This window comes from Ailuropoda melanoleuca, chromosome 8 (assembly GCF_002007445.2).
Source record: "Ailuropoda melanoleuca isolate Jingjing chromosome 8, ASM200744v2, whole genome shotgun sequence".
NCBI classification, from domain to species: Eukaryota; Metazoa; Chordata; class Mammalia; order Carnivora; family Ursidae; genus Ailuropoda; species Ailuropoda melanoleuca.
In genome coordinates this window covers 64,521,773-64,543,226 of record NC_048225.1, presented here as the reverse complement: position 1 = coordinate 64,543,226, position 21,454 = coordinate 64,521,773, and the positions used below count along the sequence as shown (strand labels likewise).

Here is a 21,454-nt window from a genome sequence, read left to right as displayed (position 1 = left end):
CAGTGTGGCGGGGCCTTCGCCCAGCCCAGAGGCTCGGGGGATGGCAGTCAGCATGCAAGGGCCCCCCACCCCAAGGGGAGGAAAATCTGAAACAGGCTGCTTCACACATCACCTGAGTACTGGGGGTGAGCTCCCCCAGCGCGGGACCTGTCTCTGGGTCCCCAGCCCCGAGGTCTCCTGATGCACGGATGCTCAGGGACTGCGGACAGGATTCGCTGGCCTCCCAGGAGGACCCTGCTGCTGGGATTAGGAGCTTGTTTACCCACGAGATGAAGGTGCAGCCTGGCTGGTCAGGGGCCCTGGGTTTGAATCCCAGTGGGGGTCCGACTCCCTCAAAGTCAGGCTGCATGACCTCGAAACGGAATTAGTTTGTGCACTTTGGCCTCAGTTTCCCTTCTGAAAGCCTCCACAGTTTTGAGGGTGGAAAGAGAGATGTGTCAGCAAGGAGGCCTGGATAGACAGACACCGCGGGCGATGAGCCTTGGGGTGGGGTCAGGGAGCCACAGGGCCCCCGTCTTCTCCCTGTCTTGCGCCTTCTGAGGACAGGGAACACCCTTTGGGGTTCCTAGGTCGACTGACCTCCCCTCCTCATGAAGGGGCTCTGCCCTTTGACAAGGCTTCGGCCGCCCGAGGCAAGGAGCTGGCGTGCAAAGGCCATGGAGAAGTCTCACAGCCATCGCCGTCTCTGGAGAGATTTTGGCAGACCCCCCCCCACTGTGCTGTCTCCCCTGGGGTCTCTGGGCTCCCCCAGAGCAGACATCTCCAGCGTCCCCACCCCCTGATCGTACCTCGTGACATAGCGAGACACCGTGGGCAGCTCCAGGGCAAGAGCTGGAGGTTTGAGTGCTCTGTGTGCATTTGCACAAGTGGCAGAAATAAATTACCCTGTGTGTATTAAAAATTGGCGAGGAGGAGGGAATGCAGAGTGAGGGGGAGGAGCCAAGGCCTTGCAGGGTGTCAATGTCTAAGTTAGCAAATCGAAGGAAGGAGACCCCCCCACCCCCACCCCGTGCACGATGTGTGTCCCAAGTGGGGTTTGTCGCCGGGAAGGACCAAGCGGGGAGACTGGTGCTTGTGGCTGCAGATCCTTCTTCCCTGTGGGGTTCTGTACCCCAGACACGTCCTTGAAAACACACCATGCAGATGTCACACATGTGCACACACGCATACACACACACACACACACACACATACACACATCTCTTTAGGGAACTCATCAGCTCCCACCAGGAACCTCTCAGAGCCCCCGGACCAAGCGGCGGCCAAATGCTCCCGGGACGGCTGAGCGCGGCATTGCATAGGAAGCAAGAAGTGTTTGCAGGAGGTGTTGGGGCTGCGTGGTGGCCCGAGTGTCACACCCTCTAATGAACGTGCAGGAAGTGGGCCCGAGCGGGCCAGGGGCTTCGCACCAGAGGGGATGGCAAAAGCTCGTTTCCTTTCCCAGACAGCCGCTGCGCTGAGCTCTTGATAAAATGCTGGGGAAAGGGTCGGCCCCAGCGGGACAGGGCTAATCCTCAGATTCCCAGATGACTCGCCTGCTCGTTATTATGTATTTTGTTTACTCAGCCCAGCTTTCTAGTCGCCCTTCAGAGGTGCAAATCCTTCCTCCCACTTTATCAGCCCAGCTCTGGAGATTAGAGCACCACCACCACCGCCTCCCTCCCCAGGGCTCCAGGGCTCTTCCCTGGACTGGGGGTGGGGTGGGGGGGGGCTGGGTCCATTCTGATGGGCTCAGTACTTGCACCCTGGAAACTGTGATCCTGTCTGCGCCGTGAAGACTTCCCATCTAGAACAGGGTGACCCCAAAGAAAGACGAGGCGATGATCTAAGGGCAGAGCTGGGGGGCCTCCCTTTGGCCCTGAAAACTCCCGAGGGCAGAGAGGGAGCTCAGATGTGGGTGGGTGAGAACAGGAGAACGTGCCCCCATCCCGGTGTGATCGCACACCTGGGCTTGTGCAGGTGGATGGCTCTGGAAGGGCACCCACAAGACAGCCGGGGGTGGGGGGCGGGCAGCGTAGGAGACACCTGTCTCCGTCCATCCGCCAACGGTATGGTTTTCAACTAGCTATGAGTAACCTAAGCTGGACTAAGAACTCGAGTCTCTAATTTCCCCCTTCAGGGTTGGTTGGTTGGTTTGTTTGTTTACCAAAAAGGAACTCATCCATCCATGCATTCTCGCTTCCCTTCCTCCCGTCCCCTGCACCCAGCATACACTGTTTGAGCACCAGTTGTTCGCACGTGCCAACAAGAGAGCGTCCATCCCTTGCTGAGCTAGTCTGCTGGGCATCTGTGTCCGCAGTGCCACCAGGGTGGGCCATCCCGCTATTCCCACGAGGGGTCAAGGACATCCAGAGAACAGAGGGATGCCCTGGACAGGGAGAGACGAGGGTGAGCAGAGCAGCAGGGGAGGATTTTCATGGAGGAAGTGAAGTTTATGCCAGACTTGCCAGACGAGACTCTCTCGAAGGTAAAGAAGCGTGAAGAACGAGCCCATAGCTGGCCGTCCGGGGCTGTTCCATGAGAGGCCAGCGTGCGGTGGGCAGGGCGGCTGCTGGCTGGGCTGGGCATGGGCTTGGGAAGCCAGGCTGGGCCTCAGGAGAGCCTCTGGGGGTCAGGTTAGGGGTCACCCCGGCAGAGGGGCACGGCTCAGAACGAATGCCGGCCTCCCGCTCCTCTGTCAGGGCTCCTGAGAGTGAAAATATTCCGAAAGACGCAGAATGAGTTTTTTGCAGGAAAGCCTGGTGGTGGAGAAGTAAAAGGAGCTTATTTTATTTTATTTTTTAGATTTACTTATTTGGGGGTAGGGGCAGACAGAGAAAGAGAGAGAATCTCCAGCAGGTCCCGCGCTGAGTGTGGAGCCCCACACATGGCTCGATCCCAGGACGCTGAGACCATGACTTGAGCCGAAATCAAGAGTTGGGCGCTCAGCCAGCCGCGCCACCCAGGCGCCCCGAAGTAGCAGAAATTTCGAGGGAAACGTTAACCTACGTGGTGTTAACTTTAGATGTTAAATATGAAGCTTCGTTTGCATCTCATGATTATGTTTGGAGCATTTAGAGAGAGAAAAAAACCTTTCCATTCACCTGTTCTTACTCTCAAATGCTCAGGGAGAGCCCAAAAAAAAACCTCAGGAAAAAATTCTTTTACTTTCTTTTTTTTTTTCCTGGGCCCTTTCTTTCGTCTCTGAGGCAATCAGGAAGCTGAGGAATCATCTGGAACAGGCCAGATCACCATCACCTTCGTGGCAGGACCGCTGTTTTACCCTCTCGGGCCTGCTTCTGCAGCTGCAGCCGGCCTCCCCCTGCTCCGGTCAGGTTCTCGACTGTGTGCCCAGTGGGGCTCAGGCAGGAGGCCTGGGGTTCAGCCGTCTGTGGATAGACAGGTTGCTGGGTGGTTCTGGGCAGAAGTCACCACACCGGGGACTGTCCCACAGAACAAGCCGGGCCTGGGAGAAGGTGGGATGCTGGAACAGGGATCGTGGGAGAGCTGTGTGGGGCTCTGTGTCAGTGTGGGGTGGGAGCCCACCGTCAAAGCTCAGGCCAGCTGACGTGTCCAACACAGCCGTGCTGTGCAGTGCGAGGGGACCGGGCCACTGCAGGATCCGAGGAATTCTGAACCAACAGGATGGAGTGAGCTGGAAGGCTGGGCTCTCTAAGGGCCACCTTGGTAGGGGGAGACTTTGGTTCAAGAGTCCCGGGTCCTAAAGCATACGCGTGCAACAGACCCAGTGTGAGCGCAGGGTACAGCTGACCCTTGAACAACATGGGGGTTGGAGCACCAACCCCTGTGCAGTCGAAAATCTGCGTAGGATTTTCGACTCCCCCAAAACTTCACTACTTGACCAGAAGCCTTATCGATAACCTGACCAGTTGATTACCACGTCTGTATGGTCTGTGTATTATATGCTGTATTCCTACAGTAAAGTAAGCTAGAGAGAGAAAATAGCATTAAGAACATCACAAGGAAGGGGCGCCTGGGTGGCTCAGTCGGTTGAGCACCTGACTCATGTTTTCGGCTCAGGTCATGGTCTCTGGTTGGTGGGATCGAGCCCTGAGTGGGGCTCTGCACTCAGCGGGGAGTCCGCTTCTCCCTCTCTGTCTGCTCCCTCCCTGCCTGTGCTCTCTCTCTAAATAAATAAATCTTAAAAAAAAATCGTAAGGAAGAGAGAATACACTTACAGCCCTAGACTGTATCAATTGAAAAAAAAAATCTGTGTATAATTGGACCCATAGTGTTCAAAGGTACTTGCATTCAGACAGGTAACACTCCCAGCATCCCAACATATCTCTGAAAGATAAAAGTCTTTACATACACTTGAAGCTAATAGAACACTGTATGTTAACTACACTGGAATTAAAAAAACAAAAACTCATTTTACCATTCCCTGGTTTAAAAAAAAAAAGTCTTTGCAAAACTTTACAATCCCTAGCAGTACAGGTTGGTGAATGGTATGGGTTTCTCCTGCCTCACAAAGCCTGGGGAGAGGGGGCAGATTTAGACAGCTTTAAAAGTAGTCTTCCCTCCCACAGGTCAGAAGAGGCAACTTCGTTGTTTTCCCTGCTCTTGGAGCCCACCCCGAGCCCACAGACCGCCAGACCAGACCGTCCACCCAGATCCACAGTGTCGGCCAGCAGGCAGGCCTGCATCCCAGCTCTGCACGACAAAGGCCGCTGCTCTCCCTCCTGCTGGGTAATGAGCCCCTGGTAAAAAGTGTCCCAATCCACATTCGTGTTTTTCTTTTGGCCACTAGCTAATTGCCCAATTATTTTATTTCCCCAGCAAAACTCCAGTCGGCCTGGAATCCACATTCAGGACTAAAAGCCCATGTCCAGGGAGTCCGGGGATTTGTCCTGTGTCTGTCTGCCTCTCCATGGTCCCTGCCCAGCCCTGGCCCGACCCTTCTGAGTCCCCAGATCATCTGGGGCTGGGGGGTGTGCTCTGCCCGCTTCAGGGGTCGGGCAGGACTGTGCCCTGGAAAGAGCTTCAGGGTGTGGAAGGAATTCAGTCCTGGGAATCGAAGGCCGAGCTTTCTGCTGGCAGCCATCAGAAACTGTGGAAGCTTGAGCAAGTGGTCGCCTCTCCAAGCCTCAGTTTTCCTGCTTTAAAAATGGGGGTAGGGGCAGATTGGCCTGGAGAGGCCATGTCGGCTCTCAGCTCCCTGAGTCTACAAAGTAGCCGGGGACAGGAGCAGGGGGCCCCTTGCTGGGCAAACCCTCTGGGGTCCCAAATGCTCTCAGGCTACTCCCGCCTGAGGGAGGTCCCCAGGATCTAGAAGAGTTGTTTCCCAACTGTGGACCACCTGCCCACGTGCCCACTGGCCCCGAGGGGCCCCCTGAGCACCGGGTTCCAGAAGCCCCATTCCTCAGTCAGAGATGCTGGGTGTTGACTAGTAGTTCCAGTCCCCACTGAGGACGAAACTCTAGGGTCGTCTGTGTGCTGGGAGGCCAACCCAGGAGCCCAGTGACCGGCCTGGGGGAGGCAGAGAATCGGGAGAGGACAGTCTTTCCTGTTTACGGTCTTCTTGGGAAAATGAAGTTTCAGTGTAACTGATCAGTGATCCCTGCTGCAAAAGGGGCTTGGGCCACTGAGGAGTCCCAGGGGTCCTCAGCCCCGAGGTGTCTCCTGGGGGGAGGAGGGCGGCAAGAGAACCTCGTGTTCTCATGCTGGACGGCTGGGGAGCAGCAGCACTGGGCCTGACCTCTCCCAGCCCTGGGACAGCAGGTCCCTGTTGAAACCAACACAGGGGGCCACATGGCCTCATTGTGAACTTCCAGCCCCAGGGGGCTCCTGGGGCCTAGATGTTGGGGGCCTGGGGAGGGGTCCCCGGCCTGCGAGGGGCAGCCCGGGTGTTACTTCCTTGGCACCATCCTGGCCCGTGATAAGCCACCGGGCTTCCTCTCTGCAAGTGGCGAGGGAGGTGGACCATTGCATATTTATGGAACAGCAGCTCAGGACAGCTTCCAGGGACGAAGGGCCGTGGGTCCTGGGTCGCCTGCGAATGTGACACTTCTGCACCTTTTGGCTTGACTTAAGGCCCAAATGTTTGCATCAAGTAAGTCCCTGCTAATCACTTGCAAAGAGAAGCCACAGCTCGGCTCCCGGCGGAGGCTGCGCTTGGCCCAGAGAGAGCAGGAGGCCCGTGGGGTGCAGGGGGGTTCAGACTATGGGAGACGTGAGCACTCTGATGGGACTCGGTCCCTCCCTCTGCGTTGCTCCTTCCCATTGCTTCTGGAAGGTGCGTTCGGACACCTGCTTCCTCTGCTGTTGTGAATACATGCTCAGAGCTGAGCACAGTGCCTGGAGCGTGGTGAGCACTCAAGAAATTATTGTTCTCGTGGCCATTTTTAGAAAGACCACGGGTAACAAGGATGGCAAGCCCTTATTGTGCACTTACTGTATACCAGGTTCTGGGATACACATCCTCCGTGTGCTAATGCATTTGCTCTCCTGTGAAGTAGACCCAGTTCTTACCACCCCTCCTTCAGATGAGGAAACTGAGTCACTGAGGCCTTGAGGAACTTGCTAGAAGGTCAAACAGCCAGCAAGGCACGCAGGCCCCATATGTGCACCCAGCCTGGGAGGCTCCGATTCCCACGTGCTCCGTACCCGAGGCTTTGGACAGGACATGGGTCTGGGCAGCTATGGCCTCACTTTCCAGGTCCCTCTCCCTTGACCCAGATCCCCCTGAGCTCTGGTGAGAGCCCACGGCCTGACTCAGGGCATGGAGTGTTCCCAGAATGATGCGTGCAGCCTGAAGGGCTTCTCTTGCTCTGAGGTCGGTGACTGCAAAGACACTTGCAAAGTTGCCCTTCCTGGGACAGCCAGAGAGCCGGGTCTGACAGCAGCAGCTTCCTCCGTCGTGGACAGGACACTGTCTTCCGAGGGCCTGTGGAGGGGAGCAGGAGGGGGCCCTCAGGGACGGACAGTGGGCAAGGATGAGTCCAGGGGCTTCTGTGGGAGCTCGCTGAATGAGGCCTGGCCCAGAGCAGGCAGGAATACAGGGTTCTCTCCCTCCTTCCTTCCTGACGAACACACAGACACCCAGACTGGCCTCCAGGGAAGATTTCAACAGTTGCCCAATAGGATTCTCTTTCTTACAGAATAGGACCACCTTTTCATAGACCGGGACCAGAGCAGGGCCGGGGAAATTCAGCAGGCACTAAAATGATCACTGAGCTGCCCAGACAGCAGTGGCTGGAGGCCCCAGGCTGGTGTGGCATGCAGACAGGCCTTTGTGCCTGTTCTAGACGGCCCCCTCCTCGAGGCTCCTGGACCCGTCTGGCCGCTGAGCTCCCAGGAGGTCCGAGGGGTGTGGCCTCCCTCCCTCCACCCCAGGCCCGTCCCAGGGCTGGCTATAAAGCTGGCCCAGCCTGGCCCTCTGCACAGCCCGCGGGGACCCTCCCGGAGCCTCCTGGGGGGACACGTCTGTCTGCTCCGCCCCTCCTCCTCCGTCCCACGCGCGGCACCATGAGGCCGCTGTGGCTGTGCTGGGCGCTCTGGGCGCTGCCCCTTTCCGGCCCCGGGGCCGCCCTGAGTGGGGAGCAGATCCGGGGCCGTCTGCTGCAGCAGCTGCACCTCAGCGAGGTGCCCGTCCTGGACGAGGGCGACGTCGGGGAGCTGGTCACCCCTGCCCACGTGATGGCGCAGTACGTGGCCCTGCTGCAGCGCAGCCACAGGGCCCGCTCTCGAGGGAAGAGGTTCAGCCAGGAATTCCGAGGTGAGGCCTCCCTGCCGCCGTGCCCCTGGTCCTTGCTGGGGCTGGGTGGGGCCGTCTGGGGGCCCAGGGTCCACGGGGCCGGGCAGGGGGACCCCGGAGGGTGAGGACGGCTGCATCTGGGCACCCGGTCTCTGCGCTGAGCACCCCACCGCTCAGCCAGGAGGAGGTGTCCTGCTGCCAGGGCCACGGCAAGAGAGCAAGGACCTCTGGGCTTGGGTCTCACCTCTGCTGTTTGCCATCCAGCCCCAGATGGGTCACCCAACATCTCTGAGCCTGTTGGCTTCTCTGGAAATGAGGCTGAACCAGCTCTGACTCCCTCCCAGAGTCGGGGGCGGTTTGTGAGATGAGACAGAAGGGCCGATTCCATCATTTTAAAGGTCAGGCAGTAGGAGATGGGCCAGGTCTGAATCCCACTGCACCCTCTCACCTCCGTGGGGCCGGGGCTCCCCTTCTCAGAGCCCAGGGACAGGCCGGGTGGGGTGCCTGGAGGCCTGGAGACTCCGCAGAGGTGACTGCCCTCCCATTTCTGCTGTGCCCCCTTTGCCCAAAGAAGGCTGTCCAGGGACCTACTGGCTCAGCCGGTGGAGCACGTGACTCCTGATGTTGGGGTTGTGAGTTCGAGCCCCACATTGGGCATAGAGATTTCTTAAAAGTAAAATCTTAGGGGCACTCAGGTGGCTCAGTTGGTTGAGTATGGACTCTCGATTTTGGCTGGGGTCATGATCTCAGTGTCATGACATTGAGTGCGGCCTGCGCTCCGCACTGGGGGGGAGCCTGCTTGAGATGCTCTCTCTTCCTCTGCCCTCCTCGTGCACCCCCACCTCGGGCACCCACGTGTGCTCTTGCTCTCAAAATAAAATAAAATATTTTAAAAAACAAACAGATAAGAAGGCTGCATGTCTGTGCACTGAGGCAAAGCCCCAGCCCACACATTCTCCCTGGGGATTCCTGGGGATCTCCCTGCGATCTCCCTGGGGACTCCTGGGAAAATGCTGTTCCCTGGCCCGGGCCCTGCCCCCCTTGCTGCCGCCCTGGTGGTGGAGAGGCCTCCTGACCCTGCTCCTGTCCCCAGAGGTGGCGGGCAGGTGGCTGGCATCCGAGGCCTCCACGCACCTGCTGGTGTTCAGCATGGAGCGGCGGCTGCCCCCCAACAGCGAGCTGGTGCGGGCCGTGCTGCGCCTCTTCCAGGAGCCGGTGCCCAGGGCCGCGCTCCGCAGGCACGAGCGGCTGTCCCCGCACAGCGCCCGTGCCCGCGTCACCATTGAGTGGCTGCACGTCCGGGACGACAGCTCCAACCGCACCTCCCTGGTGGACTCCAGGTGGGGGACTGAGAGCAGGGATGGGGCGGAGGAAGGGTGTGGGAGGGGAGGGGGCAGGGGTCCCGGCTGGAAGGGAAGGAGACAGGAGGGCAGGAGGAGGAGCGGGGCCGGGGGTCCCAGTGCAATGAATTGGTGACGGGGGAAGGGGGGGCCCAGCACGGGGGAGGGGAGGAGGAGGCTCCCCCTGGGGGAAACCAGCAGCCACCAGCCCCCAGCTCAGGCCCCTGTCTCCGTGCTGCCCTGTCGCAGGCTGGTGTCCCTCCACGAGAGTGGCTGGAAGGCCTTCGACGTGACCGAGGCCGTGACCTTCTGGCAGCAGCTGAGCCGGCCTCGGGAGCCCCTGCTCCTGCAGGTGACGGTGCAGAGGGAGCACCTGGGCCCCCCAGCCTCGGGGGCCCACAAGCTGGTGCGCTTTGCCTCCCAGGGGCCGGCAGGCACCGGGCAGGGCGAGCCCCAGCTGGAGCTGCACACGCTGGACCTGGGGGCCTATGGGTAGGCACCTGGGCCCCACGGCGGGGGGCACTCACAAGGCACAGAGGGAACGCAGCTCAGTCCAAGTGGGTCTTTTCAGGGTGCCTGGGAGTGAATGCCCGCAGATTTCTCCTTCAGTCTTGGGACTAATGGCACTTGTGATGCTCGGTTGTTGGTAGTGACCCGTCCTGATCACATAGCCAGGCTTTTGAACATAAGGAGCGCTGGATGATAAACCTCCCTCCCAGATGCGCCCCCCCCACCCTCTGCCCTGGGCCCTCCCCGCTGACCTCTGCCTCTCCTTGCCCCCACAGAGCTCAGGGCGATTGTGACCCCGAGGTGCCCTTGACGGAAGCCACCCGCTGCTGCCGCCAGGAAGTGTACATTGACCTGCGGGGGATGAAGTGGGCTGAGAACTGGGTCCTGGAGCCCCCCGGCTTCCTGGCCTACGAGTGTGTGGGCACCTGCCAGCAGCCCCCGCAGCCCCTGCCCTTCAAGTGGCCGTTTCTGGGGCCGCGGCAGTGCGTCGCCTCGGAGACGGCCTCGCTGCCCGTGATCGTTAGCATGAAGGAGGGAGGCAGGCCCAGGCCGCAGGTGGTCAGCCTGCCCAACATGAGGGTGCAGAAGTGCAGCTGCTCCTGGGATGGGGCGCCCGTGCCCAGGAAGCTGGAGCCTTAGGTGTGGGGCGCAGCCACTGAGGCCTCAGACGGCACAGGTGCACAGAAGCAGGTCTTGACGTAGGTGTTAATTTCCTCCTTAGCAAGTGACCCCTGGCCCCGCTTAGCGCCCCCGTTTCCCCTTTCCTGCACGTTCTTCCATTTCTTGTCCTCCTGGGCCTCACCCACCCGAAGCACTTACGAGTAACTGATGCTGCTTGGATTGCTGAGCTCTAGAAGGAAATCCCAGGTAATCTTCGTTAAAGGGTGCATCTGGGCATGGACAGCTGGGAGCTTCTCTGGCAAATTCTCAGCTGAGTGTGGGACAACATGCCCTATGACGTGAACGGGGGAAACAGACTGATTTACTCTATTACACGATGGGAATTAAAACAAAAATTTAAAAATATCCCCCAGTTTCCCCTCGGTAGGGAGGAGGTCTAAAAAAAAAACACCTGTTCCCCAAAGCGTTGACCTGTTCTGAACTCTTGTGAACATCTCGGGTCCCCACTCCCCTGAGGTGTCGCTAGGGAGGAGGATGAAGGGCTTCCAGCTGGGGCAGTGGGCAGGGAGTCAGGACGCCTGGTTTCTGGATCGAACAGGGTCACAACTGTGACCTCAAGCCAATGGGGAAAACTTTGGGCCACCGTTTCCTCTTAAAAGGGAGGAGGTGGGCTCCAGCTCTGAGTCAGTACTCTGGGGGTCAGAGAGCCCTAAGCTCACCTGCTCCTCCCCCCTCGCCCCGCAGACCCAGCATTTCTTGTGCGTGGTTAGGTTATCCTCCCCACTGTTTTAGATTTACCACCAGAACCCACATGTATTTACTTTTTTTAAAAACGTAGCCAAAAGAGTTGAGTGTAGATAATCTGAAATAAAGTGATGTTTCGCTCTGTGTCTCTGCGTTTTCTGGTACTCTTTACACGAGAGAGAAGGGAGCAGTGATGGGGACGAGATCTCATAATGATGTGAAGAGAGGGGGTGACCGAGATCCCCAGTCTCTGTGGGTGCCAAACACTGCAATAACTAGGTTTAGATTAAGCTTTCATTTATAATGTTTATATCCTTCCCCAACTCTCATTCCAAAAACAGTATTGTGAACAGTCACTCACACGTCACCTCTTTTATTTTTTTTTTAAAGATTTTTATTTATTTGACAGAGAGACAGCGAGAGAGGGAACACAAGCAAGGAGAGTATGAGAGGGGGAAGCAGGTTTCCCAGCAAGCAGGGAACCCAATGCGGGGCTCAATCCCAGGACCCTGGGATCATGACCTGAGCTGAAGGCAGACGCCTAATGGCTAAGCCACCCAGGCACCCCCATGTCACCTTTTTAGAAAGCACTTTCACTCCAGCTGTGGTTATGGGGACAGGACACGGGGTGACAATGGTGTGGCAAGCAAATGGTAAGCCAGGGCGCGGTGCCAGGCAATTTTGATACTTTACATCACCTAATTCTTGCAGTGAATTCCTTGAGGTAGGTATCATGATTCCCATTTTCCAGATGAAGAAATCGAGGCGGGGGCAAAATCTGTTGAATCTCTACGCTGAGGCATGGGTTTTAACACTCCTTCCCACTGCATGCGCCCCCGTAAGCGTGCTCTGCTGATGACATGGGCGTTAGTGACCGGCTTATCCGGAAGTGGCCACACCTGGCAGTGCCCTTATGTAAACTTTCCAGGCAGCTGGGTTTCCTTACACCTGGCTGTTGAAGTTCTTGGGCTCTGTTTTTACCCACAAAGCTAATTAATGACAGCAGATTAGTGGAGGGGAAAATGGAGCCGGTCTTGGACAGTCAGGATCTGAGGACATGGCAAGCATATGGTTGGAGGCAAGGAAGAGGACTTGGCTTGGACAGAAAGGCCTAGATTACCTCTGTAAGATGTCTGAATGAAGTCCTTCCGTGCGGGATGCTGTGAGTACCGGGACAGACTATTGTTTTCTTTACAAGAAGGGTATCCATACCTTCTAAAGAGTTCTACCAGCTACTCAGTGACCTACCCTAAAAGATCTGGGGGCTCCCAGCCAGTCCATTCAACCAGTGGCAGGGATGGGCCTGCTCCTATCATGCCCTGTGAGCTAAAAAATCCAGGAGATTGGCCTCACTTCAAAATGTAAGAATGTGGTCCTCAGCACAGGGAGATGGTGTGGTAGACAGAATGTTCTCCCAGTACATCCAGGCCTCCCAGTCCTTGGAGCCTATGACTCTGTTATTTTATATTTCAAAGGGATTTTGCAGATGTAATTAAGGTTACAGACCTCAAAATAAGGAGATGATTTTGGATTAACCAAGTACACCCAATCTAATCACAGGATCCCTTCAAAGTAGAGAATTTTCTCTGGCTAGAGGCACAGAGATGAGCCTTTAGGGAAGGTCCATGAGAAGATGTGACCGCTGGCTGACCCGGCAGCTGGACCCCAGCACCTGCAGGCTTTTCACCCCCTCCCCTGTCCTTGGAATGTGGGTTCTGGTCACCTTGTCCAGAAGCTGCCCCAGGACGGCCTTGAGACAGTGATGTGGTGCTGGCACCAGCAGGAGAGAGGGGGTACGTGACTGAACCCTAGTGAGGCCTCTCTGTGAATGGTTAGGATGTGGTGGGCGGGCACAGGGATCCACCATCTTGCAGCCCCCAAGACAGGCCTTGTACGTCCATTCCCTGTGCTCGTTCAACCCATCTGGAGTGGCTTGCCTCTTTCCTCCGTCCCTCCCTGCCCACAGTGTCTGGGCACCGGCTTCAGATCACACCCGGGAGCCCCCAGGAGGATGCGAACCAACAGAGGCATAAGGGGAGGCCAGAAAGACTTGAAGCATGAAAAGGACCAGACCTGTCACTGCTGGTTTGCAGATGAAGGGGACCGCGAGCCTGGAAATGTGAGTGGCTTCCAGAAGCTGAGAACGACTCCTGGCTGGCAGCTGGGAAGGAAAGGGGACCTCAGTCCTAGAGCCACATGGAGGCAAATTCTGCTCCTGAATGAGTCTAGGTGCTATCTCCCCGAGAGCCTCTAGAGAAGGTTCCAGATCAGCGGCATCTTGATGTGGCCTGTGGGACCCAGAGCAGAGAAACCAGTGGGACCCACGGAGACCTCTGAGCTGCAACATGTGAGGTAACACATTTATTCCGTGATGCAAAACCTGCAGGGCCTTTGTAGGGGGGCAGCAAAGATGAAGACGTCAGCCAGGTGTGTTAGAAGCGAGGAGTGATTACAGTGTTTTCACCTAAAGACAAAGTAACAGCATTAAAGGTGATTTTGAATGATCTGAAAACTGCCCCAAATCTCTATGGTTTTTGCATGTCTCCTCTCCATACAACCTGGCCTGTTTACATACAACACGAACACGTACTTGTTTTAAAAATCAGGTTTAAGGGCCCTGGGTGGCTCAGTCGGTTGGGTGTCAGTCTTCAGCTCAGGTTGTGATCCCAGGGTCCTGGGATCGAGTCCCACGTCGGGCTACCAGCTCAGTGGGGAGTCTGCTACTCCCTCTCTCTCTGCCTCTCCGCCTGCTTGTGCTCTCTCTCCCTCTCAAATGAATAAATAAAATCTTTTTAAAAAATCAGGTTTAAGACGTGCCTGACTTAGAGGACAAAGAAGTGTAGAGTTATGTTCTGAAGAGTCACATTGGATCTCTTCAGGTCAGGTGGGATTAAAAGCAATGTTCATTTTTCCATTTGATCAAATTAAAATTTTTCTACAATCAACACGGTTACTGGTGTAACGTTAAAAAAAAAGAAAAACGCATGCAAAATGTGCTTGCCTGGAGAGGTCCCCAAGTCAGGACGGGCTGGGGTCAAGGGAAACTGCCATAGGATTAGCTGGAAGAGGTCAGGACCCTCCCTCATTCCTCGGGTCATGTGCATTGTGACAACAGTTGAGACTGCTAATTAGACCAGGAAGGAGGCCCAGAGGCCCTGGGGGGTGAAGAACTGGGGGAGTGGAGGCAGAAATGATACATCTTGGCTGGGAAGGCAGGAGGGAGAGGAGCAGGACTGTGGTAGGGGGAGGGCAGCAACAGCTGATCTAATTGACCAGAGGAGGAGGAGCGGGGAGGAGGGAGGAGGGAGGAGGAGAGGGGTGAAGGTGGGCAGTCTTGGAAGCTTGGTGAGCTTCCCCATTTTCCTTTGGGGCTTCTCTCTCTGCCTGTTCAGATGGAGTAAAATGGATAGAGTGGGTGCCCAAGGACGCAGGTGCCGGACATGGAGAATGTGTGTCCGAGGCAGGATGGCAGCACCAAGCTGGGGCCCTCCTGACGGGGGTGGGTCCTAAGTGGCTGGGGGGAGGAGGGGACTTTCCTTTCCACTTCTCGCCAAGGGAACCCTGGCAGAGTCATCAAGGTCATTACAAGAGAATGAAATGGAATTGCCTATAATTAAAACAGAATAAAACTTTGTACGTATACACTTTAAACTTTGGAGATGAAAAAAAAAAGATAGATCTCGAAGTACCACAAAAAAAGAACCGGTTTCTGGCCAGTGACTCACTCGTCCAAGATCCGTCAGGAGTGCCACGTGCCTTGGCTGTGCCATCTCTCATGTGGCCCGGGCCGGCTGGTGGTCAAGGCAGCACGGGGGCCACCAACATGGCCTCCTCCCCTGGGCCCTGTGGTCCTCCTCACATCTCACCTCCACCCCTAGACACCGAAGCAGGAGATACCAAGGCGACCAGGTCAGGGATGGACGGATGTGGGAAGGAGTGAGACACCACCCTTCGCCCCACCCCAATCTTGTGTTGCGGCGAGAGCCAGAGACCAGGGGAAGCAAGGGGGCCGCAGCCTCCCAAACGGACTATGGGGAGCCCAGCATCCCTCAGAGGAGCAGAGAGCATTCAGAAGCTCCCACCTTCCCCGCTGCCTGACGAAGATTCTTCCACAAGAAAGGAGGCCAAGGGGGAACAAGTGAAGACCAGAGAAGAGAGGAAGGATGTGGGCAGCGCTGGGCCCCAGTTCCGGTCCCCGAGCTCTTCCTGAGGCAGGTGCCCCTCCCAGATGGCATGCTCCCCAGTACCTTCCCAAGGGCTCTATCGAAAGTCCCCCTTTCTTCAGCTAGTTTGAACTGTCGAGTTGCTGGTGCCCCTTGGCCACCATGGGGAGCCTTTAAAACCACTACCCGTGGAACTAAGAACATAATCAGAGAGTTAGACAAAGATTTTCTCACAGTAGTATGAATGATTTTTTAGTTTTTTAAAATTATTTTATTTTTTAAAAGATTTCATGTATTCATTCATGAGAGACAGAGAGAGAGAGGCAGAGGCAGAGGGAGAAGCAGGCTCCCTGCTGAGCAGAGGGCCCAATGCGGGGCTCCATCCCAGGACCACGGGATGACGACCTGAGCCAAAGGCAGACGCTTCACCGACTGAGCCACCCAGGTGCCCTGAGTAATTTTTTTAAAAGATTTTTTTTATTTATTTGAGAGAGAAGGAGAGAGAGCACGAGATATGGGGAGGGGCAGAGGGAGAGGGAGAAACAGACTCCCCACTGAGCAGGCAGCCTGATGTGGGGCTCATCCCAGGACCCTGAGATCATGACCTGAGCCGAAGGCAGACGCTTAACTGACTGAGCCCCGCAGACGCCCCCAAACAATTTCAAAAACTGATATGTTTGTGAGGACAGAGACCTTTGCTTTGTTCATGGCTGTACCCCCAGAATCTGGCTCAGGAAGCGTCTGTGGAACGAATTAATAAACCTAATTTTGATCTTTGGGAGAATGGTTAGTGTGGTGCCGCTGTATAATGGAACATTAGGTAGTCACACAAATCTTGTTTTAAACAACTTTTCAGTGACATTGGGAAATGCTTATTATAGATCTCATGTAGCAGTTTCAAAACTATATCATCTATTTTCAAGGATGGAAAAGTATATATGCATAGACAATAATAATGTAAGGAAAGCCATCGAAAATGTCTCCAAGAAATTATCCCTAGGAAGTTTGATTGTGAGACTATTTTGACCTTTACTTTCTTTTGGATTTCCCATATTTCCCTCAATATGGATGTGTTCTTTTCTAATCAGAAAAAGTTACTGAAATATTATTTTGCTTCATAGTGAACATTTGGTCCGGACCCTTAAGGGTGCAGGAACCAAAGAGGTGGGGGCTTGGTCAGGGATGTGAGCAGGTAGGGGAGGGGGGAAGGGGGAGGGGGGTGCTGCAGAGAGGGGGCGGGGCAGGGGTGCAGAACCACCCGCAGACAGGCCGTGGGGAGCCCACAGTCTCTCCCGCCCTGTGAGTCCTCCAGGGATGCCCCCTGCTACCTCCGTACTTTCGTGACACCCGCTCCGGAGGCCCCTTACTTACTTTTACTGCTGATGGAAACGCAAACCTACCGTCCGCGGAGCGTTTACAGCAAATGGGGGGTGGGGTGGGGTGGGGGGTGGAGTCATAGACTTCCAGGTGTCTTGGCTGGGCCCTACCTGCACCTCGGGCGCAGCGGGGCAAGAGCACCTGGCTCCGGGGGTCCCAGACATACCAGGTTCACCCACTCACCACTCACTAAATCAAAGGCAGAGAAAGGAGTGGGAGGGGAAAGAAGAAAGGAGTTTATTTTAGTGAGGTCAACACCGGGAAGACAGCCGACTAGCGTCTAAGACGGTCTCCGAAGTGCTGAAAATACCTCCAGGTTTGCATAAGGAAAATACAAAGGGACAGAGGTCAGTGGGAGTGCAGGTGGCAGCAAAGGGCACATCCATCATCTTGGGATCAGTCATGGGTGGTCTTGCCAGGGCAAGCTCAGGGCCGTCCCTATTGCTTGAAAGGGCGATTTCAGTTCTCATCACCGGGTACTTTGCCCCAGGGTGTTGGCCTGAGTTAAGAAATAAGCTGGCTAGGGGCGCCTGGGTGGCACAGCGGTTGGGCGTCTGCCTTCAGCTCAGGGCGTGATCCCGGCGTTATGGGATCGAGCCCCACATCAGGCTCTTCCTCTGTGAGCCTGCTTCTTCCTCTCCCACTCCCCCTGCTTGTGTTCCCTCTCTCTCGCTGGCTGTCTCTATCTCTGTTGAATAAAGAAATTAAAAAAAATTAAAAAAAAAAAAAGAAATAAGCTGGCTAGACAGGTCAGAATGGAGGTGGCTGACCACTTTCACACTTAACGAGTGGATCCTCCTAAACGCAGGGAAGAAGCCTATCCTCAATCTAGTTCGGACCAATTCTTGGGAACCGTGCAGCTTCGGATGGACAACTCCAGCTGCTACCGCGCCCACCACCCCGCAGGCCCGGAGGGAGCGGGTAGTAGGGGCTTCCAGCCGCAGCCCCGCCCAGCCCGGGATCCAGCCGCCCCCGGCCTACCTGAGCCCCCGCCCTCATTCATCCCCGCAGTCCGCAAGCCGGGGAGGCCTACCGCCCACGAAGGCGGCTGACAGTACGCTCCAGACGCTACACTAGTGGGCTTCGGACGGGATCCCCGCCTCGGGCCCCACCGGCGTCGGTGGCCAACCCCGGTCCCACCGCCAATCCCGTGCGCGGGGGCGGGCACACGGCCTGAGCTCCCGGCCGAGGATTGGTCCGTTCGAGGTCTCGGTCGCGGATTGGTCCGTCCGAGCTCCCGGCGGAGGCTGGGTCCGCCCGAGGAATGGTGCCCCGCTCCCGAACTTTCGACCATGGATTGGTCCGCTCGAGCTCCCGGCCGCGGATTGGTCGTCCTGGAGGGGCAGGGCGGGGCCCCGTGAGGCCCCGCGGCACGACCTGCCAGGCAGGCAGTGGGGGGAGGTCCCGGGAGCTGGCCCGGAAGCTCCCGGCAGCTGCCTGGGTCTGGCTTCCGGGGCGTGCGGCGCGCTGGGAGCTCTCTCCGTCCGGCCTCGTGTCTCCTGCGGCGGTTCCCTGGCGGTGCCGGGCGCATTCCCGCCGCCATGAGCGTGGGCTTCATCGGCGCCGGCCAGCTGGCTTGTGCCCTGGCGCGGGGGTTCACAGCCGCAGGTGGGCGCGCGCGGGCGTGCGGGCCGCAGCCTGGTCCGGGGACGCCCTCCGCCCCGCGAGCCCGAACGGCTGAGCGTCTGGCGGGCGAGACGAGGCTCGTGGAGCAGCGAGGGCCGCGAGCCCGCGCGGGGCCTTGTTGTGGGTCGGACCTGCCCTACCGGGGAGAGCGCGGGAGCCGGGGGGCGGGGCCGCGGTGCCCGGCTGACGAGCCCTGTCTTCCGCAGGCATCCTGTCGGCTCACAAGATCATAGCCAGCTCCCCGGAAATGGACCTGCCCACGGTGTCCTCGCTCAGGGTAGGGGGGCGCAGGGGCGTGGGGAACAGGGCGGGGACCCCGAGGTGAGCGGAGCTGTGCTGGTCGCCGGCCCGCGCCGACCTCCTCCCAGGAGCGTCCCTGCAGTCCGAGCCAACCCCTGGGCGCTCCCATTTCACCTTCTCCTCTGCCTGTGCCACTTTCCAGCCAGGTGAACTTACCTGGCAGAGGGGTGCCGGGGTGCCCGAGGATGGCTGGGGATGGAGACAGCCACGCCCCGGTTGCCTTGGGGAAGCTTGTGCCTTCCTAGCACCTGGCTCACTTGCCGGCTAACTAACGGCAAAGGAAGACTTCGCGCAGGGTAGGGGCAGACTCTGACGGGACAGGGCAAGGAATTCTAGGCTGCAGCTGGCGGAGTTCATCTGTGCTTGGGTGGGGGGCTGGGCGGAGGGAGGCTGCCTGGCACTGTGAAATAGGCAGTCTCCTCCTGCAGAAGTTGGGTGTGAACCTGACACGGAGCAACAAGGAGACAGTGAGGCACAGTGACGTCCTGTTCCTGGCGGTGAAACCGCACATCATCCCCTTCATCCTGGACGAGATTGGGGCCGACGTCCAGGCCAGGCACATCGTGGTGTCCTGTGCTGCCGGTGTCACCATCAGCTCTGTGGAAAAGGTACCCGTCTCGTCCCTGGTGCCCCTGCGAGGGCACCTGTGTGGGGAGCCGGGGGCGCTGCTGGAAGGCGTGCCCTGGCAACTCACTTGGGCCTCTTCCTTGTCCCAGAAGCTGATGGCCTTCCAACCGGCCCCCAAGGTGATTCGCTGCATGACCAACACACCTGTGGTGGTGCGGGAGGGCGCCACAGTGTACGCCACGGGCACCCACGCCCTGGTGGAAGATGGGCATCTCCTGGAGCAGCTCATGAGCAGCGTGGGCTTCTGCACGGAGGTGGAGGAGGACCTGATTGACGCCGTCACGGGGCTCAGTGGCAGTGGGCCTGCCTATGTGAGACCCTCTGGGGACCCAGGGCTGCGGGATGGGCAGGCAGGCAGACTGACTTGGGCTGTGGGTGTTGCCCTCATGTGGGGTGAAGCTAGCTGATGGAGGACGTCAGTATTTGGAGCTAGTTCCGGTCATCAAGAGCAGCAGACCACGGGGAGTGGCCCTGTGTGCCTGCTGCCCTGGGACTCAGCACTGTCTCCACAGGCGTTCATGGCGCTGGACGCGTTGGCTGATGGTGGGGTGAAGATGGGCCTGCCTCGGCGCCTGGCGGTCCGCCTGGGCGCCCAGGCCTTGCTGGTCAGTATTCTCGCTCTGTTTGTTCTGGACTAGGCTGTGGGATGAGCGGGCTCCCGGAGCTGGAGGCGGCGCTTGGTTAGGAAGCTGGGATAGCGACTGGGGAAGGGCAGTGGGTGTGCAGAAGTCTGTCCTACGGTACAGGAGCAGTTTTCTCCTCTCATCCTTCCTGTCTCCCACAGGGGGCTGCCAAGATGCTGCTGGACTCAGAGCAGCACCCAGGCCAGCTCAAGGACAATGTCTGCTCCCCCGGGGGGGCCACCATCCACGCTCTGCACTTCCTAGAGAGCGGGGGCTTCCGCTCCCTGCTCATCAATGCTGTGGAGGCCTCCTGCATCCGCACACGGTGGGTTGCGCCCCCTCTGTGTCCAGGCCCTGTACTCCCAGTGCCCCCGGGCTGGGCCCCATCCCGCAGAAACTGCCGTCTCTGGTCCCTCAGCAGTGCTCTGTCCATAAGCATGGTTTATTGGACTCTGTTTTACTGAGGGTTTTCAGGCCTTTCTGCGTTGAACGGTACCCCAGTTCCGATGGGGCAGGGAGCTTGGATTTATAGACGAGGAGGTTGAGGCCCAGAGGCGGTTTTCCTGAGCTCAGGCAGCTGGTACATGGTGGGGGTGGGGCTGGACAAGTGTGTGACTTCAAACGGGCTGACTGTTCCGTGCGTGCTCTCTCCTTGTGATCGCAGATGGCGCGTGTCGCTACACACGTGTGTGGGCACCCGCACGTAGTTAAATAGCACTTCTGATGGGGAAGCGTTTGATTTGGGGTTCTAATTTTGGGTGGTGTCCAGTCCTCGGGGCTTGGGGGTTCCGTGCACGGGGAAGCCGTCTGGAGCTCTGGCTCCTCCTTCAACCCTCTGGGGCTTTGTCTGCAGAGAGCTGCAGTCCATGGCTGACCAAGAGAAGGTCTCTCCCGCTGCCCTCAAGAAGACCCTCCTGGACCGAGTGAAGCTGGAATCCCCCACGGTGTCCACATTGACCCATTCCAGCCCAGGGAAGGTGCTCACAAGAAGCCCGGTCCCTGGGGGCAAGAAGGACTAAGGCGGCTCTGCTCTCCTTTCTAGAACCAGAGCCCTGAGGAGGACCGTGCAGGGCGAGGGCAGGTCTGGCAGTTTTCAGGTCCTTGTGATAAAACCTCCTTAAATCTGTTCAAACCCGGCCACACTAGTTTCCTGTCTTGTCCATGTTGGAAGATGCTCCAGGGGGTTTGATGGTGGTGGCCAGAGGCAGGCCTGTGTACCTGTTTGGGGAGAGAGAGGCCACGAGTCGTACAAGGTCTGGAGACCTTCGGGTGGGGTCCTCCATCTGGAGCCCGAGGCAGGGTCTGCTTGATGCCAAGTCAAGGCGGAGAGAGGTACAAAACGTGACAAGGGCTTTTCTCTCTGAATTATAAATGGGAAAGAAGCGAGCAACTTAGAATTGTTATAGTTAACCAGAAAAGCACGAAGTTAGACCATGTTTCTATTTAACTCTTGCTTTGTAGGTGTCCCCTTGGAAAAGTGTTACTCAGCGCTGTTAAGTTTAGCTGCTTCAATAAAGTTTTATTTTTTATTACCCTGCCTTTTTTTTTTTTCTTTAAATAAGCCCTGTGCCCAGTGTGGGGTTTGAACTCACAGCCCTGAGGTCAAGAGTCATATGCTCTACTGACTGAGCCAGCCAGGCGCCCCATTACTCTGCTTTTTTATGTTCATTCTAGGGAACTTGAGGACCTGACCAGGCGTTCCTGCTCCTGTGAGGAATGCTGTCTGAAGGCAAGAAGTAGGGATGACAAGAAATTACAGGCTAGGCCCTGAGAGCCATTAAGATGTTCTGCTCCAGCCTGCCCCCAGGTCAGGGTCAGGAGATTGTT

The 21,454-nt window shown here is 57.4% G+C and overlaps 3 protein-coding genes across 9 annotated transcripts; 2 read left to right on the top strand and 1 right to left on the bottom strand.

Moving 5' to 3' along the window:
- The first annotated feature begins 4,703 nt into the window (after positions 1-4,703).
- Positions 4,704-11,051, top strand: LOC100477421 (left-right determination factor 1-like). Of its 2 annotated transcripts, none has more exons than XM_002926697.4 (4): positions 4,704-7,717; positions 8,790-9,036; positions 9,286-9,528; positions 9,822-11,051. In XM_002926697.4, the coding sequence occupies exons 1-4, from the start codon at positions 7,165-7,167 to the stop codon at positions 10,183-10,185; spliced, it is 1,407 nt and encodes a 468-aa protein (XP_002926743.3). In that variant the 5' UTR covers positions 4,704-7,164; the 3' UTR covers positions 10,186-11,051. The 2 variants fall into 2 exon arrangements, with proteins under 2 accessions (XP_002926743.3, XP_034522495.1); XM_034666604.1 differs by having other exon boundaries at positions 7,961-9,036.
- A 309-nt stretch (positions 11,052-11,360) lies between these two features.
- On the bottom strand, positions 11,361-18,019 carry LOC105240914 (translation initiation factor IF-2-like). Of its 6 annotated transcripts, none has more exons than XR_859936.3 (3): positions 17,433-17,619; positions 14,637-14,785; positions 11,361-13,375 (listed from the first exon to the last, which is right to left on the bottom strand). XR_859936.3 is itself a non-coding variant. In XM_034666603.1 (2 exons), the coding sequence occupies exons 1-2, from the start codon at positions 18,007-18,009 to the stop codon at positions 16,558-16,560; spliced, it is 660 nt and encodes a 219-aa protein (XP_034522494.1). In that variant the 5' UTR covers positions 18,010-18,019; the 3' UTR covers positions 15,598-16,557. The 6 variants fall into 6 exon arrangements, 1 of the variants encoding a protein (XP_034522494.1); XR_004627214.1 differs by lacking the exon at positions 17,433-17,619 and adding an exon at positions 14,994-15,412; XR_004627213.1 differs by lacking the exon at positions 11,361-13,375 and adding an exon at positions 13,621-13,679 and having other exon boundaries at positions 17,433-17,630.
- PYCR2 (pyrroline-5-carboxylate reductase 2) lies at positions 17,924-21,159 on the top strand. Its single transcript, XM_034666602.1, has 7 exons — positions 17,924-18,059; positions 18,284-18,354; positions 18,806-18,985; positions 19,094-19,315; positions 19,517-19,609; positions 19,789-19,952; positions 20,481-21,159. The coding sequence occupies exons 1-7, from the start codon at positions 17,993-17,995 to the stop codon at positions 20,644-20,646; spliced, it is 963 nt and encodes a 320-aa protein (XP_034522493.1). The 5' UTR covers positions 17,924-17,992; the 3' UTR covers positions 20,647-21,159.
- Positions 21,160-21,454: the final 295 nt, after the last annotated feature.